Here is a 21,201-nt window from a genome sequence, read left to right on the forward strand (position 1 = left end):
TTCAATTTGTTCGCCCTCATCCAGACCGTTACAGCAGCCAGGCACCGGTTCAGGACCTCGACAGCCTCCTTCCTCTGAGGCTGATGGCCCTTCCAGACAGGCCCTATATCCCAGGATCTGATCCTAGCTTTTCTGTATTAAATTGTATTATACGAGTCTCTACTGCCAGAATAAACAGAAAAGCTGACATCAGATCCTGGGGTATACGGTCTGTCTGAAAGGGCCCTTGGAGAGTATGTCAGCCAGTGGTTTTACATGGCTGAATGGGAATTTGAACCCCCAGAATCCTCATCCAACATAAGCTATTGTGCAATACTGGCTCTCCTTATTCTTTCATTACACTGGATGCCACTGCAGTGCCTTACATTAAAAATGCTTCTTAGTGTATCTGAGAAATATTTCTAATGCTAAAGTACCAACCACCAGAAACCAATATAATTCTCTTTGCATGAGAATTACACTATTTTTATATAAAAATGTGCCACTGATCTTGCTTTCACTTGATGGATTGTTGTTGTGCTTTGTAGTCATTCCTCAAACTCCTGTCTACTGCTTGTGAGAATGTAAGGTACATTTTCCAGCATGGTGCTGTGGTTGTGTGCTGGACTAGGACACTTGGAGATAGAGTTTCAAATCCCCACTCAACCATGACAATCCACTGGATGGCTTGGCCAAGTCACACTCTTTCAACTTTAGAGGAAGAAAAAGGTAAAGGCCTTCTGAAGAAACTCTGCTAAGAAAACCCCAAGACATATTTGCCTTAGGGTTGCTATGAGTCTACAAATTACTTGAGGACAAACAGCAATTTTCCTGGTATCTGTAATTTAAGGAATGATAGACTAGAAATATAATGTCATGCACTCCTAGAGTTGATAAATCTGGTTTCATTTTATGTGTATGTGTGCTGGTTTGTGACAGTTTGTTCCATTTCAGTTCTCTGATTTCAGCACAAGTGGGCTGTCTCTTGGAAATACATCCTGGAGCCCTTCTGCCTGTAATAGGTTCCTGTAGTATCTCCTAGTTCCGCCTTAGATAAATATTTCTAGTACATGAGCTGCAGGTGTTACCCAACCATCATCTACCATTCTCACTGATTGCTGACAGCTGTTTGCACATGTTCTTCTTGATGCCACTACACTGACATTATAATCAAGCTTGGGCCACTTTCACAGTGGGTGATTAGACTGAGGTCCAGAACCAGTTTGAGGCCAGGAACTTGGCTACAAACCACCTTACGCTCCCCCCCCCCCCATCTCCAAAGAGATACTCATTAACACACCAGAGGTATATGAGGTGAAAAAAAGGAATGTGAAAGGGGCATGCTTATCAAGTTTGTAGATGACATCAAATTAGGAGGGGTAGCGAATATTCCATACAACACGATCCGAATTTCAAAATGGCTTTAATAGATTTGGGATTTCAACAAATGAATTTTACACTTAAGCAAAAATATGATATGCAAAGATACAGGATGGGTGATGCCTGGCTCAACAACAGTCCACATGAAAAGGATCTTGGTGTCTTCATGGACAAAACAAGTTAAACATGAGCCAACAGTGTGATGCAGCAGCTAAAAAAGCCAATGGGATTTTGGGCTGCATCAAAAGGAGTATAGTGTCTAGACTGTGGGAAGTCATGATACCTCTCTATTCTGCTTTGGTTAGACTTGACCTGGAATACTGTGTCCAATTCTGGGTACCACAGTTTAAGAGGTATTCAGAGGAAGGTGACAAAAATGATCAAAGCTCTGGAGACATGGCCTATGAGGAGCGTCTTAAAAAGCTGAGTATGTTTATCCTGCAAAAGGGAAGGTTGAGAAGAGGCATGATAGCCACATATAAATATGTGAAATGATGCCATAATGAAGAGGGAGCAGACTTGTTTACTGCTGCCCTGGAAACTAGGACTCGGAGCAATGTGTTCAAATTACAGGAAAGGAGATTCCACCTGAACATTAGGAAGAACTTCCTGACTGTACAAGCTGCTCAGCAGTGGAATTTTCTGCCTTGGAGTGTGGTGGAAGCTCCTTCCTTGGAAGCTTTTAAACAGAGGCTGGATGGTCATCTATCAGGGGTACTTTAATGGTGCTTTTCCTGCATGGCAGGGGGTTGGACTAAATGGCCTATGTGGTCTCTTCCAACTCTATTATTCTATGATTCTATGAAAGCTAGGAGAGGAGTTACCCTTCCTAGGGGGCCAATTAACCTACTGCTATCAAGTCACACTCACCTTCCCTGCCCTGATCCCTTTCAGATACTTTACTATGATTCAGCAGAGACAGGCATCTACAATATGTTCATTGATCTGGGATACCTTGGCATGTGCTACAGTGCATTTTTTGACAGTGCTCAGACTTTCTCGAGACTTTTTGGTGCATGCTGTACTGAACATTGAAGGTGTGCATTTTGTGGCCACCACAGCGTGAAGTCAGCGTCAAACTACATTATTTGGTCAACGAAGAGGAGCCCTCAAACAATGGAAAGGCAAGGACCACATACTAAAGGACTGCTTCATTTTAATGTCAAAATCCTCCATTTTAATGTGAACATGGGCTTTGATTCTCACTGAGATGGGTGACTTTGGATGACACACCTCACTAGTTATAAAACACAAACCGAGAGAGTACAACTCTTTAATATTATTAAAGAGTTATCTGACAAATGCTATATGACAGCTGTGAGTGGGAAGGAAGAGAAGGAGAGACAGAGTGCATGTGGAGTCAAATCTGTAGATTGAAAGCAGGAGCAATATCTAGCCAGCAGGTTTACAGCTTCCAGAAATATCTTTGTGTGCATGCATAAGCTGAAGACAGGGAACCAGGAGTGTGAGACCCCTTGTTATTCCACACACTCCTCATGGGTAACCTGGGGCACAAGAATAATAGTGAGATATGTAAACTCACATGATCCTCCAACCTCTTATTAGTCTCTCCTTCCTCCACCAAGATTTAATTTTTCAATGTTACTTTTTTTTTCATTTTTTCATCCTCTCTTTTTTTTTTCTATCCAGTGGATTGGCATTGGGATTTCAAAAATATTGCCTTTGAATCAGTCCTATTCTCCCAGCACCAACCTTCTCTTTTGAACTCATGATGTTAAGCCTTCTTGCTTGTCCTTCCTGTTGCTACACCACAGGAGAGGAATGTAGATTAAAAACATTGAGGTTTTTTGGTTTGTTTTTGTCTAGTTGTATTGATCCCTCCCTACATGCTCGACCTTTTACTATGCAATCCTGATGATCTTTCTGTTGCTTCAGCTTGCCTTTTCTTTGCAACGTTTTCTGCAATGCAGCAGAGATATCTGGATTGAAGAAAACTACTTTGGGCAGTTGTGTATTCCTCCCATGCCCTCACCTCCGAACATGTTTACAAGGCTGAGCTTTGCCTGGTTGCAAAAACGAATCAAGACAAGGGATGCTTTTATATGGCTGAAGTCCTTCTGCAAGAGGTTTTACATTTAACTAGATAGGGTGGGTCAGTTCTGGGCTTTTTTTGTTATTTTTTTATATATATAACTACTTTGGGCCCAAAACAAATGCTAATAGGGAAGCAGAATTTACATGGGCATACATAGCACCTAGAGGCTTCTGGGAAAACAATTAGCCATTTTTAGTTACAGGGAGGCAGAAATCCATGCCTGATCAAAAGTGACCCTGTGGCTCTGTCTATCATTAACTGCTTTGCCCTTCACCCCACCAACTTCCAGTACTTCCATGCAGTCCACAAGACCCAGTCTGTATGCCTGGATCTGCCATAGTTTCCTCTCTTTGATCTATATGATTTCCTCTCATAGCGTCAGATTATTATGGTTTTGCTTTATACATTCAGTTTCTTTTTAAAATCTTTTCACATCCAAGCATATCAATATTGCATTAGGGTTAAATTGTAATATCACAACAACATTAATACTTGCTTCCAGAGAGTGTATGCATTCTTTACCCATTCCTGCCTACTACTTTTCCAATCTAAATTGTCTGAATTTAAAACAGTTTTAAAGACCAATTTCTCCTGGCAGGCTTATCCAGATTATATTTTAAATTATGAATTTATTGTTTTTCATATGTATGCCTTTTAACTGATGTTAAAAACCCAGAGACGAGAGAGAGAGAAAACAATCACTCCATTGAATATAAAAGGCTCTGCATCAAATAGCTCAAGAAAATGCAGCACTAAACTCAAAGCATCCTTTTGTTCTTCTGTCGGTATAGATTCCAGCACTTCTAGTTTCTTATAAACGCTCTACTACTAGATTATACTTTTAAGGCAAATGGACATGGCATAGACAATTAAAGAATCCTGAAATCTTGTAAAGCTCTGGATTAAATTTTATCCAGAAGAAGTGGCTTTATCTCTACTGGTTTGAATAATTTGAGATGATCAACATAACTGTAAAGTGGGAAATGAAAGATGTAGAAATTATTGAAAGATTTGTATACCTTAGACATAAACTAAATAGACACTGTAGAAATTAGAAGAACTAAGTCTTGGAAGGATAGCAATAAATGAATTAGATAAGATCCGCTAGTGAAGGGTATGTCATCAAAGCCCACAGTATTTCCAATTTCTATGTATAATTGTTGGATAGTGAAGAAAGTGGGTAGGAAAAGAATTGACTCACAGCAATTGTGGTGCTAGGAAAGCATTCTCCTAGGAAAAAGATACTACAGGCTTCTAAAATGACAGCTGGGTGGATCTTAGAGCTCTCATTAGAAGGCAATTAAACCAAGTCTGTCATACTTTGGAGATATTATGATTTAACTAACTGAAAATACAATTGGTAAAGGAGAAGGCAGGAGAAAAAGAGGAACTCTACATAGCAGGTGGATTGATCAATCAAGGAAGTCATGACCTGAACAAAGACATTTATAACCAGAGTTCTTGGAGGTCTTTCATACAAGCTACTTGATGGCAATTAAGAACAACACAACTGCCTTGCATCCCAGAGGAAAAGACAGGATATAAATGAGTATCAGGAGGAGGAGGATGACAACAATAATAGCAACAATAGCTATACGCCCAAACAGGTGCGAATAATGGAAAGCACATATACGCACCAGATACATCCCAAGAACAGGCTATTTCTTCTTCTACTATGGTCTGGGATTTTGTTTCTATCTCAGTATTTCCAAAGCATCCAAAACAGCACTGTATATTTATACCTACAAACCTTCCCTTCCCACTTGTGGATTCTCAAAGCTTCTCTCATCCAACAGTGGACTACTTACTGCCAGAAGCAAAGATCTTTTTTTGGCTTTCTTTTTCTCTCCTGCATTTGCAGAATCTATACGTCATTTTGAACCATACACAAGAACTCAAGAAAAAATAGACAAAAACAAGTGTTTGTACTGATCAAATTTCATTAAAAGCTCAATAGTTTCTTAAAAGGCTCGGTCGGAAAAAGAACCCGCTGCTTCCTTTAAATGGGGAACCATTTTCTCCTGTACTGAGAAAAATCAAATCAATTCAGACACATGGATGGCTATATCACTCCCTTGTGTGCCATGCCACTAAGACTGGTATGCTGTGCCTACATGAACCTGAAGCGCTGTTACAAGACTCAATGAAGCTTGCAGAGACAGGAAGATAATTATTTCTAGTTAAATACAAAACAAGCTTAGTGAATGTGCAGTCAGAATCTTTGTGAATGGATTTCCTATAGTGTTGCTGCCAGAGAAGATAAAGGCATCTACACTGAACTGTATTTAAAGCATAGGTTATGCACACATACATGTCTGTGTAAATCCTTTCTTGTAGCGCTATCATCCTGACATGAATTTTATTCAGACTATCTGCAAGTTGTTCTACTAGCAGAAACATTCAAGTGCCTATTTTCCCATTTGCAAGGCTCACAGCTGGGGAGGGGCTCTCAGAAATACAGCCCCAAATGGGAAAGGGAGATATATTAAGAGTCCTTAACTCAAACAGAGTGGCTTCTGTATCTTTTTTAAATTTAAAAAACAAAGACTATCATCACTGAAAATGAATAAAGCAAATTTATAATATTTGAAAATGTCTATTAGACAAGAAAGTTTCTTCTATCTACCTTATATACTCATATATAAGTCTAGACCAGTGGTTCCCAACCTGTGGGTCCCCAGGTGTTTTGGCCTACAAATCCCAGAAATCCCAGCCAGTTTACCAGCTGTTAGGATTTCTGCGAGTTGAAGGCCAAAACATCTGGGGATCTACAAGTTGAGAACCACTGGTCTAAAAAATTTAACCAAGAAATCAACCCAAAAAATTCAGCATGCTGAAAGGCCTCTTGGCAGAAAGGAAAATGACCTCAAGTCTGTTATGAATGCTGAAAAAGAGTTGGGAGTCAACACATGACACCTTCTTATCGGATATCCCTTTATTCTAATATTGTACAAAAATAGCCTCGAGTCTTCATGCTTAGCAGCAGAACCCGTGTCCGGTATGATGTCCTATCCAGTTAAATTGCCAGGAGTCGGCCCTTGGAGAGCTTCTGCCAGCCAGAGCTGGCAAAACTGAACTCAGTGGCTAAAGGGATTAGCCTAGTGCAAACCACCTCTTGTGTTTATATATTTATTGGCACAAACTGAGCGTCTCTTATCTGGAATTCCAAAATCCTAAATATTCCAACATCCAGAAGTGTCCAAAGGCTGGCTAAAATAGGGAAAAGTTGGTGGGGAGTGGGGTGAGCTCTCACTGTGAGCCCCAGCTTCTACTAACCTAGCAGTTCAGAAACATGCAAATGTGAGTAGGTCAATAGGCACTGCTTCTGTGAGAAGGTACTGGCGCTCTATGCAGTCACGCTGGTCACATGACCTTGGAGTTGTCTACGGACAACGCCTGTTCTTCAGCTTAGAAATGAAGATGACACCACCACCCAGAGTTGGATACAACTAGACTTAATGTCAGGAGAAAACCTTTATGTTTTAAATGCACTAAGATGTGGAAGAGTTTATAAAGAAAAAAAGGTAACAGGCTGGGCAACTTAGAGAAAAGGAGGTTGTTAGGACATCAGATTTATCAGCTATAAGTGTCAGATCAGCAGACCTCTTAGCCTAGCAAATGTTTTTTTCAGCTATTTTCATTGGATTTTCTTATTGTAAAAGTCCAGATTCCCTACTGCAGCTAATCAGGTGGGCATGTGAGATGCTGGCTCAGTCTGGGCCCAGCCAAGAGGATGTGTAAAGAACACAGCCAAGCTAAAGTCAGAAGAGTCACAGAATAATGTGGTTCTTTATCAGGTTCTAAGTAATTTTATGGCTACTGATTTTTAGTTGGGATGCTAGTGTAATTGCAGGCACTACAACTACTTGAGTGTCTACTAATGAGATGTAGAATAGAATAGCCACTTACCAAGCTGAATTTATCCTTCACTGGGCCATAATCACTCATCAATGTGCTTTTTGTATTGAGTTTCACGATATCACCAGTAGATGTGCCAATACAGAAATACTGGTCATCATCAGTGATCTGGAGAAGGAGGAGAAAGATTAAAAGCATATGCCACACCCTCACTCTAATGGAAAAAACATTGATCTAGCATATCACAAATTTCTGGCCACTTTCTCTTTTGGATAACACTGTGTAACATGATTTTTGTTCCTGGGTTATAAATGTCATTTTCTAATTGGTTCTATCATAAAAACATGGAAATTTTTTATTAAACTGCAAAAACTTTGTTTTAGCGCAACATCCTGCAGCACATTTTGCTGTAGTTTTTCAATAAGTATCTCATGGGACCTCAACCAATTCAGCATAGTTTGTGGTTGCCAAAAAACAAAGTTTCTGGAGTATAAAAACTACTTTCAAAGTAAGTACAACACAATTAAGCAGGAAATAACACTTTCAAACCAGGAACAGAAAAATTTTCAAATTTTGTTAAATAGTGTAATGAGATAAAGACATCTTATAAAAATAATAGAACTCATAGAAAACTTAGTGTTTATCTATTCAAGTCATGTTCCTGCTATTGATGCTGTTCAGTGTGTTTATTTACTTACTTGGCTTGTGTAATGTGATGATGATGCTTTTATTGTACTTATAATTTTAATGTATAATGATGATGCATTGTGCTGTTTTGTATATTATTGTATATGAACACATGCTGTGAACTGGCCTGAGTCCCTCCTCGGAGGTGAGAAGACCGGTATATAAAACTTCTAAATAAATAAAATAAATAAATAAATGCATTTGCAACTGTAACTTATGAAAATATGTTACTGAACATCAATCCAAAAACACACTAAGAATAATTAAGTACAAATTCCCTTTCCCAACCCATTACCCTACCCTTACCCGTTACTTTCCCTACCACATTAAAAGCTTTTTAGTTCTGCCCTTCCCCTCCTATCACTCCCTAACCACTCCTTTCCCCTCTTTCCCTATCTTTTCCTTATAATTTTGTTCAGTTGTTCTATCCCTATTTTATGTAAACTTGCACATTTGAAAATTACAATAAAAATTATCCCCCACAAAAAAGAATAATTTCACAAATAAAAACATTATTCAGTGAAAATGAAGCACAACATAAAGATACAGTTATAATAAAAGAATAAAATATAATAAGATGTTTCTTCAGTTTTGAAAAGACGTGAAAAATAAATGCCCACACAGCAGTAATCGTAAAGCAAACCCTCCTGGGGAAGAATGACCAAAACATTAGTTGCAACAAACAAAAAAGGTGCTCTGAAGATTGTCTACCAGCACTGTTTCTAATAGCAGAGGGACCTAGAAAAGGAACTCTAATGAAGATCACAATTAATGAGCAGGTACATTTCCTACACTCAGGCTGAGCCTTCTGGACTCAGGTTTGACCAAAGGTGTTGCTTTTACTGCTCTGGGGATGACTTGGAATATCCCTGGGATGACTAGATGGTACATTTCAATCCTCTTATTTTACTGTCTCTTAGTTTTGAGCTTTTTTACAGAATGGTATCTGCCTCACTTTAATCCCTATACAAGCTGAGGCCAGTGATAGGTTTATGCATTCTGGCTGCTCCTGACAGGAAGGTGAGTAGAAGACCTTGGAAATCCATTACTCTTTTCCTTAAGAAAGCCCTTTCCAACCCTTCAGTACAGCTAAAGAACTTCCTTCCTGGTTTGAGTGCCACTTCCTTTTAGACTGTAATTTTCATATAAGCGAGTCTCTTACCATAATACATGTAACTATTCTTTTCAGCTGCCCTGTGTGACACTCAGTTGGTCGGATTTTCCTGTTGGGCAAGTCCAGTTCCCACACTCGAATGGTTCCACTGCAGCCAAAAGAACTGATTTCAAAATCAATTGCCATAAACCATTTCAACGCCTTTCCTTTTTTTTTCTTTTACCCCACCAAAGCCTGCCATGAAGATACTTGCTTATGTACCATTGTGGCATGTGAGGAACTTAAAAACTCGTTCTACTCTCCTGTAGTCTGGAAGTGAGGGGGAGGGGTGCTTGTAGGCTCAGTTCGTTGATTAGATCATTTCATACTGAGAAAAATCCTGAGCACAGCAACATCCACTCAGAAGTCACATCATTTTCTATGGATGCTGCCTGCAATTGTTGATATGTAAGTAGTAATCATTCAAAATACAGCAAGCCTCAAAGAAAATGAAGGTGACTGCCTTCCCTGCCTGCATGTCTGTTAAAGCCAATGATTGCATGCTATGGATGCTGAAAGAAAGAATCTAGCAATTTCAAAAATGCACTTATTCTAGTATTTAAAAGTCCATAGTGCACAGTACAGCAATTTTGCAATACCTTCTGCAGATCTGAGTGTAAACACTGTAAATGTTATAGGTGGCGTTCGATGTAAAATCCCACTTTTTAATCTCAGAATGCAGTAATTTAGGACTTTCTTGATAAAAAGAGAGGGTGACAACATGCCAAAATGCATGTCTGGAACACTGCCACATAATCACAGTGCATTTCTCCACTGCCACTGCCCAGAAACACTGAAACTATAGCTGCTCTTTCACCTATTCATTATTTGTGTCATTGAGATCAGTTGTTTTAGGGAGACACAAAAGCTTCTATCTAAAAATGAAATGGGTGCCATTTCCCTTAAACATCAAATCATACCTTCCGGCACTAATGAACATTTCATCCCTGCAGTTGGAATATACCAGTGTAGTTGGGTTGGGAGCACTACGTGCAGAAGCAGGGCTGCCACAGATTGCTTCTTTCTTCTGGACACTCCACAACACTATGCTGCCAGAAAACAGGGATAACTTCTTTATTATTTTGACTTCCATGAATGATTAATTAGAAGCATTTCCCAAGCAATTCAGTTTGACATTTCCCTCAACTATGTATGCATCCATAGAATTGCAGGGTGAGAAGCACAACTCAATTTGTTCACCTGCCAACAGTAAGCCATGGTTTTGTATTTTTGAAAACAATTGAAAAAGGGCCTCAATTCACTTGTAGGTGGTGAGAAAAGTCAAATTCTGTTTCAATGTGCAAACACTACCTATACATGAATTCAGGCTTATACCAAAGGATTATATTACAAGGATAGGCATCCCTCCAGGGATAAATATTTCCCCATACCTCTCACAGGCCACATTATTATAGCTGGGATTCACCAGAAGTGACACTGCATTACTTCTAGCTGCCATTTTGCCTTTTAAAAATGTTTACACTTGTTCGGGAGGAGAAATGCAAACTGCCCTTCTAGAGTTGCACTCAGTCATTACCCACATCCTGACCTGGCTTTAGGCATTTTATGTGAACTTACAAATGGTTTGCATTAGCCCAGGAAGCATATGAGCCCAAGATTACTTAACTGTCCATTCATTTCACCCTAAACTAGGGGTTTTCAAACTTTTTATGTTCCTCAGACTGTTGGGGGGCTGAACTATAGTTTGGGGGGGGGAATGAACTGATTCCTATACACACTGCACATATCTTATCTATAATGCAAAAAATCAATTAAAGACAAAACAATATTTAAAATGAAAAACAATTTTCATTAACATAAACTTACCCATCTTTCAATGGGAAGTGTGGGCCTACTTTTTTAGTCGAGTTAATTAGGATTGTTGTTGTGTGCCTTCAAGTAATTTCAGACTTAGGGCAAATCTAAATCTAAAGTTTAGGGCAGGGGCCAGATAAATGACCTTGGAGAGTCGCATCCAGCCCACAAGCCATAGTTTGGGGACCCCTGCCCTAAACCCTTGTTTGATAGGAGTGCAGACTGACACAGAATGGGATGAAAGCATGTGGTATATGCACATTGAAAACAGAGTTTGAATTTTATTTTCACAGGACTATCAGGTGGGAATAAATCTTATCTAGGCAGTTCCTTGGCACGTCATGTAGCATTACAATCTTTATCACAAATGTGCAGCCTAATTCACAGATTAACTATGTGGGAAAAATACTGACTGCAACAACAGTGCCATGACAGCAAACAGGCACTGCAAGTACATAAATATATGAATTAATGAACAGGCTACCAATAATAAAATCCAAGCCAAACAAACATATGCTTTGGCACCTCTCTGCACTCATTTTTGGGAACAGAAAGAAAACTCTTACAAGAAACTTTAATTTTCAGCAAAATCTGGTGTAGCTTAACTGATCCTTTAAAATACTTACAGCTACTGTGGAACATCTTGCAAATATAAGCTCTGTATACAGAAGTACTCTGGACATCAGCATGGTGATTCTGCCAGGACTAACTACCCAATGTGTGACCCTCCAAGCCAAACACAGCTTACTGCTTTAGTCTTGTAAGCTGCCAAATGTTTAATAACTTCCATTTTATCAGTCCCAAGCAGGCAACTCAGGCAGAAGGGTACTGAACACCTGCAGAGCTACAAATACTGCTGGAAACTATGTTCAGCTTGCTACGCCAGATTCAGGCAATTAAGGTTTTAATCAATATGTGATATCTTCCACCAGTTCTAACTTATAGGTAGGAAAGGCAGGCCAATAGAGGCTAGGGGCATACAATGGGTCCTTGGTATCTCCTGAGATTTGATTCCAGAACTCCCATGGACCCCAAATTCTATGGATGCTCAAGTCCCACTACATACAATGGTGTAGTAAAATGGCATCCCTTATATAAAATGACAACACCAAGGTTTGGTTTTTGGATTTTTTTCAAACATTTTCCAGCCAAGGATAGTGGAATCCATGGATGTAGAATCCATGGGTATGGAAGGCTAACTGTATACATACAGATACAGCAATCACACCTCTCAAAGGTAGAAGAGAAAAAATTCAGGTGCTGAATCATAAAATGCAGACTTCAGCAACTGCAGGCAAGGATGTAGACTTTCCGGTCTTGCTTTTTCCACATTTTTGCATCCCTTCCACCACATCACTTTAGATAAAATCTTGGAATTAAAAGGCATACATTCTTGTTTGCTTTATAATTTGAATTGTCCAAATATTTGTCAAGATTTTCATTTTCCCTTATGACAGGAACTGCAATTATGTGGTGCTTCAGAGGTCGCTGGAACTGTAAATCCCCACATTCCTGCCGGGAGTTGCAGTCTAATAGCAACTGGAGAATCACATGATTCCTGCCCCGCCTTAAGATATGTGTAGAGAGAAAGTGAAAGGGGGTGTGGGTAAAAGAGCAGTTCAGCGGTACTTCAATTGCCTCTTTATATCACAAATACTTGGCAATGTACTTTTTAAAATACAGATTTAATTGCTTGTTTTTCTTAATCAGCTACACACTGCTACAAAATCTCCTAAATTTCTTCCTCAGTTACCATCACCATGGCTCTGGGGTGTCCCCTTCTCATGTAAGGGCACCTTCTCATGTAAGGTCCCCTCCAGCAACACAATCAACAAATACTTCAAAGTAATATCTGTCATGCCTTCTCAAAAGGAGAAGCCGTGCTGAAAGAAGCTGCTGTTCCTCTGAATTGCCTTGAGTGTGGCCTCATAAAATTGAATTACTAAATGAAGCAAAATCAGCAGTATATTTTTTGTTTCATGCCAAATGGTAGCAATCAGGCAAAGCTATTATTGCGCAGATGCAACATCTTTTTTAAGTATCGCAAGAATCATAGAATCATAGAGTTGGAAGAGACCTCATGGGCCATCCAGTCCAACCCCTGCCAAGAAACAGGAAAAATCACATTCAAGGCACCCCTGACAGATGGTCATCCAGCCTCTGTTTAAAAACCTCCAAAGGAGGAGCTTCCACCACAGTTTGGGGCAGGGAGTTCCACTGCTAAACGGCTCTCACAGTCAGGAGGTTCTTCCTCATGTTCAGGTGGAATCTCCTTTCCCGTAGTTTGAAGCCACTGTTCTGCATCCTAGTCTCCAGGGCAGCAGAAAACAAGCTTGCTCCCCACTCCCTATGACTTCCCCTCACATCTTTATGCATGGCTCTCGTCATGTCTCCTCTCAGCCTTCTCTTCTGAAAGCTAAATATGCCCAACTCTTTAAGCCACTTCTCATAGAGCTTGTTCTCCAGACCCTTGATGAAGACTTTGAGACTACATAATTGCAAAATCTTAGTTGTTTTTTTTTACAGGTCACAGTCACATAGGGAGGCATTTGAATGGATTGGGAGGAGAAGAGTCAAAGCACTGCTGCTGCTGTTTATTTGATCAGTTGCTTCCGACACTTCGTGACCTCATGGACCAGTCCAGGCCAGAACTCCCTGTCAGCCATGGCCACCCCCAGTTCCTTCAAAGTCAGGCAGTCATTTCAAGGATACTATGCATCCTTCTTGTCCTTGGTTGGCCCCTCTTCTGTTTTCCAGTCAAAGCACAGTATTTTCTAAACATACGAACTATAGTAATCAGTATGTTTAATCAGGAATCAACATGCATCCATTTAAATACAGAATGCAATGCAGTTCTAAACAAAATATGAAATGCAAACTAATATAAATGGATTATATCTCAATATGATAAACTGCTATTACAGATTTGCAACTTTGAGTCCCACCTGTGGGAGAAAAATAAATTAATAAATAGTTTATTTCCAAATCTCATTAAAGTGTTCTCTCGAGGAATTTGCAGGTCCCCTCAGCATTAGGCACAACTTGATCACAGTCATGCTGGAGAACCTAGAGATTCTTAGAAAGATGTTCTCTTAGATTGAAAAAAGCAGTATTTTTGTTTGTGGTTTTTCACTTTTTTAGAGGAGCTGGGCCCCTAACCCCAGTGAATGTGGAGGACTGGCTGTATTTTAATTATTTCACCCTAAATACATGCATTGCCAGAATACATGAGTAAAAAAAGAGAAAGTGAATTGTCCCCCATCGAATGTGCAAAACAATATTCAACAAAAAGAGATGTGAAAGAGATTTGTGGAACCCTTTCCCCTTGATTAAAACAGGATAGTGGTCTTCTACACATATGATTCCTGGTTTCAAAAAAATGGTAAGAAAAGAAACGTTACTTCTCACTGAATATTACCTTCCATCATCCTGACCTCCCAATGATACTAAGTAAAGGTCATTTGGAGAAAAGGCGAGATTTTCAATTTTACCCTTGTGAAGAGACAATCGAGCCAACATCTCTCTTTTATTGTAGTCCCATAAGATGATATCAGCCTGGGATAGGAAAAACAAAGATCAGCATGACAACAGCACTTTAGTTAACTCCACAGCTTGTAAGGTGACATAATCTCGAACAAGAAGAACAAATCTAGTGTAAAAAGCCATGAAAAGTGTTTTTTGCCATACATGAGCGCAACTACTCTTTGGATCAATCACAGCCCTATTGAGAAAGGCCGTACTATTGATTACAGCAAACATGTCCCATTTAACAGTCAAATCACAGGATGAAGAATGTGTGCAAACACATAAGGCAGAAGCACTAAAATGCATGGCTTGACTTGGTCAATATTTGAAAATATTCAACTTGTCTTTAGTTCAAGGGTGTGCTGACTAAACAATCACTGATGGCTATTTGCTCAGGTTTACATATGTACCATGCTCTGAAGGAATTCAGAAATACAGGACTCATCCCTGAGAGTCCCTTGTTTCCTGAGATCAGCCTTGCAGTATATCCCTTATCACTTATGCTTTCTCTGCACCAACCCCATGGAAATGAGCATCTGCATCTGTGCTCTGACCATTAACTCAGTTGGAAACCCAATTTTTATTCAGTCTGATCAACAATAGGACTGCTCACTACTTTGACAGGACATAAGCACGCAAACCTAAAGGTTAAAAATAACTGGAAACTAGATTTCAGTGTAAGGCTTTCCCCAGGTTATCAGAGCAGCCACTGAGAACCAAAAACATTTGTAAAGGTCCCTTATTCACCTTGAAGCCCATGAATGTGATCTGACCAGAGGCCACATAAGATCCACTCGCAGAAATCGTGACACAGGATACATTGTTGGTATGCCCATGTAAAAACTCTTGAGTGCGAACATTTATGCCTTGGACAATTACTGTACAGCCCAGAGGGTAAATGAGGTGCTCCCGATCTGGGTGGCAGATGAGGCCACAGGGGACATGCCCTGCAAACAGGAGGAGAACAAGAAAGAGGAAAGTTAAGGACATATGACTGAGGAAGAACTCTGACTTAACTGTGTTCTTGGAAGTAAAGTTTCTTTGATGCTTTGCAATGACCAGAATATTGTTGGGGAGTTATAAATACATTATTTGCCCTAGTTAGGATGCTATGCAGTGACTCCCATCCCAATTCCCACTTATCAAACAGGAAGACAGGGACAGTACTCTAAATTTTGTATTTAATGCTGATAGAGCTTGGGGCTCCAAGGAGGAAAAATCTATAAGCCTTGAGTCCTAAACCATTCAGCACAAATTGGTATGTTCAAGGCACTGAACCTAATCAGAACCCAAACAGCTCTTTGTATATGTCCCCAAGGCACAAAACATTTGAAAACAGCTGTGTTCACAGCCAATATGAAAGTAGTTGCAGACATAATATCTGACTGAAACTGTGTCCAACCCTTGTCCTGTCCCACTGCTGTCAATTTAAACTGTAGAGTCTAGCTGTAGCAGGGAAGGAAATCAATGGCTTGTTAGTCCTAAATTTAAATTGTGTACTTACACACAAGATTTGAAGCAAACTGTAACCTAGGGCCATTTTTCTATTGGATCATCTAAAAGGCACATACGCAAGGTGTCCCAAAAAGTATAGACATTCTTTGACAGTCAACATGGTGTAGTTGTTTCAGAATTGGACTACAACTCTAAAGACCAGGGTTCAAGTCCCTGCTTGCCCATGGAAACCTACTGGGTGACTTTGGGCAATTCACACTTTCTCAGCCTCTGAGGAAATCAATGGCAAACCCCTTCTGAATAAATCTTGCCTAAAAAACCCTGTAATAGGGTTGCCTAAAAGTCAGATTAAGTCAAAGCGACTTGAAGGTACACCACCACCACATCATCAACAACAACAATGCAGCTATGGTGGTTATGTGAAAGCTAAGTAAATACAGGAATCTGCAGGATACAGCCATGTCACCTAAAGAGGAATTATAATGCTATAATTGTACAGTAGACTCTCAGTTAACCACACTCATGAGGGACTGGTAGTGTTCCTGGTTGCTTGAGAGTTATTAAAAACAGGCCTAAGTACTATACTCCAAAAATAACATACTATAAACTCTTTATCGGCTTGATATTAATATCGAAATACAGTAACTAAAAGACAAATGCACCTGAATGTAACACCGTTTTACTGTATTATACAATGGTAAGTATTTTAATTTTTCTTTAAAATCTTATTTCTACGACTATTTTTCTCGATTGCTTGTGAGAGCTAGTTGCTTTAGTTCCAGTTAATGAATAGTCTACTGAAAAGGTAAATGTTGCCCCTTGACGTTAAGTCACATCATGTCCGACTCTGGGGGTTAGTGCTCATCTCCATTTCTAAGCCAAAGAGCTGGTGTTATCCGTAGTCGCCTCCAAGGTCATGTGGCCAGCATGACTGCATGGAGCACTGTTACCTTCCCACAGAAGTGGTACGTATTGATCTACTCACATTGGCATGTTTTCAAACTGCTAGGTTGGCAGAAGCTGAGCCTAACAGTGAGAGTTCACTTCGCTCCCTGGACCAACCTTTTGGTCAGGAAGTTCAGCAGCTCAGTGGTTTAACCTGATGCGCCACCGAGTCTACTACATATTGCTTTATGTTTCTATTTATGTATTGGATCTGGCATTGAATGTTTGCCATCTTTTGTTGTAGAACCCTGAGTCCCCTTGGGGAGAGAATATAAATGAAGTTTTATTATTATATTATTGTATTGTCGAAGGCTTTCATGGCCAGAATCACTTGGTTGTGGTAGGTTTTTTCGGGCTATATGGCCATGTTCTAGAGGCATTCTCTTCTGACGTTTCACCTGCATCTATGGCAAGCATCCTCAGAGGTAGTGAGGTCTGTTGGGACTAGGAAAATGGGTTTATATATCTGTGGAATGATCAGGGTGAGACAAAGGACTCCTGTCTGTTGGAGCTAGGTGTGAATGTTTCAACTGACCACCTTGATTAGCATTTGATGGGGCAATCTTTTGTTGAGAGGTGATTAGATGTCCCTGATTGTTTTCCCTCTGGTCATTCCACAGATATATAAACCCATTTTCCTAGTTCCAACAGACCTCACTACCTCTGAGGATGCTTGCCATAGATGCAGGCGAAATGTCAGGAGATAATGCCTCTAGAGCAGGGGTCCTCAAACTTTTCAAACAGAGGGCCAGGTCACAGGCCCTCAAACTGTTGGAGGGCTGGATTATAATTTGGAAAAAAAAATGAACGAATTCCTATGCACACTGCACATATCTTATTTGTAGGGCAAAAAATACTGAAAAACAATATAATAATTAAAACAAAGAACAATCTTAACAAATATAAACTTATTAGTATTTCAATGGGAAGTGTGGGCCTGCTTTTTGATGAGATAGGATTGTTGTTGTTGTTGTGTGCTTTCAAGTCGTTTCAGACTTAGGTTGACCCTGAGTGAGGGCCGGGTAAATGACCTTGGAGGACCATATCCAGCCCCCGGGCCTTAGTTTGAGGACCTCTGCTCTAGAGCATGGCCATATAGCCCGAAAAAACCTACAGCAACCTATTATATTATTATTATAAGCATTATAATAGTGATTTAATCAGAATTAGGAATTCCATCTTCAATCGCCATTTTAGGCCAAGTGTTCAAATTGCCATCCCTGCTCCCATTGTCAAAGTGCAAGGTGGCAAACCTCACTAAAAAGTTTTGCAACATTTCTCTATGATTGGTATTGTTGATCTTTAAGAGAAGAATTGGAGGGGAAAGGTATTCAGAATTATAGAAATAAAGGTATTCCGATGTGCCTTTCCCGATTAGGAAATCTCCTATACCAAGTCCCAGAAGCACTTTATTAGAATTAAGATTGCCGCACCCTGCACTTGCCTTATAATCCCTACGTATCACCTGTCAGATCAGCACTTTTTAATCCTGTACCCTTTACTCTGGCCCGGCCTAGTTTTATCTTGTTTGATGTACTGTTTATTGCCTGTGGTTTCGTTGTTTTAATAGTGCTTAATTGTTTTAATTTGCTTTAAGTGTATTGTTGTGTTCTGTATTGAGGCCTTGGCCTTTGTAAGCCACATCCGAGTCCTTCGGGAGATGCTAGCGGGGTACAAATAAAGTTTAATAATTATAATTATAAATTGTTAAAGGTATATACATTGGGGGCGAGGGATTGCTAAACACATATAGAATTACAAGCTTTTGATGGTGTACACATTTAGAAGCGTGTGACAAAAATCCAGTATTATAAACTGCTGTAGGAGTGTGCATCTTTTAACCAATCGCTCCTTGGGATATCCAGCAAGAGAGTCTCTGAGCATGGGCAGAGTTCACTTCTTCCAACCTAAGCGGGGGGGGGGGGGGGGTTCAGTCCCTTCTGCCACACGTCCTCGCATACAACCTCCACCACTCGCCCTCCTCCGGTACCATTGAAGCCGATGATGGCCTCCAGATGAAGGCCGGCCAAGTCCTCGGGCGGAGCGGCTTCCTCGTTGGGGACGCTCGCCATGACTGCGCTCCCTCTCGCCCGGCGCTATGTGTATACGCTCGTTGCCATGGGAGACCGCGCAGGCGCACCAGCGGCCACCGGGCGCCCTGCCTATTGCGCGTGCGCAAGGCAAGCACCCTGGCCCAGGCTGGGAAGGGGGGAAAGGGGCGTGGCTTCGGCAGAGTTGTAGCACTTTGACACTCCTTTCTTTGCTATGGCTCCAACTCCCAGGATGCCATGGCACTGAAGGAGGGTAGTTCAAGTTGGGTCAAACTACATTAATTCTACAGTATAGCGCAGGCATGAGCAAACTTGGGCCCTCCAGGTGTTTTGGACTTCAACTCCCACCATTCCTAACAGCCGGTAGGCTGTTAGGAATGGTGGGAGTTGAAGTCCAAAACACCTGGAGGGCCCAAGTTTGCTCATGCCTGGAATAGAGGCTTAGGCCAAGTGAAATGTATTTGTCTTTAAGATAACACAAGAGTGTTTCCTGCTGTCAAAAGTTCAGAATTAGTCCTTTCAAATTATTATTATTAAATAATAAGTGCTACACCCTCTGTAATTGTGCAGCAAGTTAAACCACTAAGCTGCAGAACTTGCTGACCGGAAGGTCGGCGGTTCGAATCCATAGGACGGGGTGAGCTCCCACTGTTAGCCCCAGCTTCCGCCAACCTAGCAGTTTGAAAACACACACATGTGAGTAGATCAATAGATACTGCATCTGTGGGAAGGTAATGGCGCTTCATGCTGGCCATGTGACCTTGGAGGTGTCTTTGGCTAAGAAATAGAGATAGAGATGAGCACCACCCCCCAGAGTCGGACTCGACTAGACTTAATGTCAAAGGGAAACCTTTACCTTTTACACCCTCTCTAGCCAAACTTTTGGACTTTGTTTTATAGCAAGCATGGGGAACTTGATCCTTTCCAGATTGGATTGCAACTCCCATCAAAAGTAACTTGCCCATAATGGCTGAGATAGATGGGAGCTGGAATCCAATGCTATTTGGTGAATCAGGGGAGAAAAATCAATTGTTTCTTCTTCATTTCCTTCATGGGATTATCAGATTAATGTCATAGAATCATAGAGTTGGAGTTGGAAGAGACCTCGTGGGCCATCCAGCCCAACGCCCTCCCAAGAAGCAGGAAAATCATATTCAAAGAACCCCCAACAGATGGCCATCCAGCCTCTGTTGAAAAGCCTCCAGAGAAGGAGCCTCCAACACACTCTGGGGCGAAGAGTTCCACTGCTGAACAGCTCTCACAGTTAGGAAATTCTTCCTAATGTTTAGGTGGAATCTACTTTCCTGTTGTTTGAAGCCATTGTTCTGCGTCCTAGTCTCCAGGGCAGCAGAAAACAAACTTGTTCCCTCCTCCCTATGACTTCCCTTCACATCTTTATTCCTGGCCATCATGTCTCCTTTTAGCCTTCTCTTTTGCAGGCTAAAAATGCCCAGATCTTTCAGCTTTCCCCCGGTGGCGCAATGGGTTAAACCCCTGTGCCAGCAGGACTGAAGACCGACAGGTCGCAGGTTCGAATCCGGGGAGAGGCGGATGAGCTCCCTCTATCAGCTCCAGCTCCTCATGCGGGGACATGAGACAAGCCTCCCACAAGGATGATAAAAACATCAAATCATCCGGGCGTCCCCTGGGCAACATCCTTGCAGATGGCCAATTCTCTCACACCAGAAGCGGCTTACAGTTTCTCAAGTCACTCCTGACACGACCAAAAAAAAAAAGCTGCTGCTCATAGGGCTTGTTCTCCAGATGCTTGATCATTTTAGTGATTGTCCTCTGGACACATTCCAACTTGTCAACATCTTCATTCAATTCCAATGCCTAGAATTGGACATAGTATTCCAGATGTGGCCTGACCAAGGCAGAATAGAGGGGTAGCATGACTTCCCTGGATCTAGGCACTATACTCCTATTGATGAAGCCAAAATCCCATTGGCTTTTTTAGCTGCCACATGACATTGTTGACTCATGTTTAATTTGTTGTCCACAGGGACTCCAAGATCTATTTCACACGTACTGCCGTCGAGCCAAGCGTCACCCATTCCGTATCTTTGCATTTCCTTTTTTTCTGCCTAAGTGGAGTATCTTGCATTTGTCACTGTTGAGCTTCATTTTGTGAGTTTTGGCCCATCTCTCTAATCTGTCAATGGAGAAGGCCTGACTTTTAATAAGATACCAAAGCCTGATATGTTTGTTTTTTTGTAACAGTTGGGGAAAAGACAAAAATGAGAGTATATTTTATAGGTACAACACTAAGCATGATTACTCTTAACTGCATTGAA

At 40.8% G+C, this 21,201-nt stretch overlaps 1 protein-coding gene across 1 annotated transcript in view; it reads right to left on the reverse strand.

Annotated features, from left to right (window-relative positions):
• The window catches only part of CFAP52 (cilia and flagella associated protein 52), a 35,272-nt gene extending 16,317 nt beyond the window's left edge, over window positions 1–18,955 (reverse strand). Inside the window, exons 1-6 of the mRNA XM_060760965.2 lie at window positions 18,844–18,955; window positions 15,201–15,400; window positions 14,347–14,483; window positions 10,034–10,162; window positions 9,123–9,222; window positions 7,325–7,441 (exon numbers count right to left, since the gene is read on the reverse strand). Coding sequence (XP_060616948.1) covers window positions 7,325–7,441; window positions 9,123–9,222; window positions 10,034–10,162; window positions 14,347–14,483; window positions 15,201–15,400; window positions 18,844–18,925 — 765 coding nt within the window. The 5' untranslated portion in view covers window positions 18,926–18,955. The remainder of the gene's footprint in view (window positions 1–7,324; window positions 7,442–9,122; window positions 9,223–10,033; window positions 10,163–14,346; window positions 14,484–15,200; window positions 15,401–18,843) is intronic.
• Between the last annotated feature and the right edge of the window lie 2,246 nt (window positions 18,956–21,201).

Source organism: Anolis sagrei, chromosome 2 (genome assembly GCF_037176765.1).
Source record: "Anolis sagrei isolate rAnoSag1 chromosome 2, rAnoSag1.mat, whole genome shotgun sequence".
NCBI lineage: Eukaryota > Metazoa > Chordata > Lepidosauria > Squamata > Dactyloidae > Anolis > Anolis sagrei.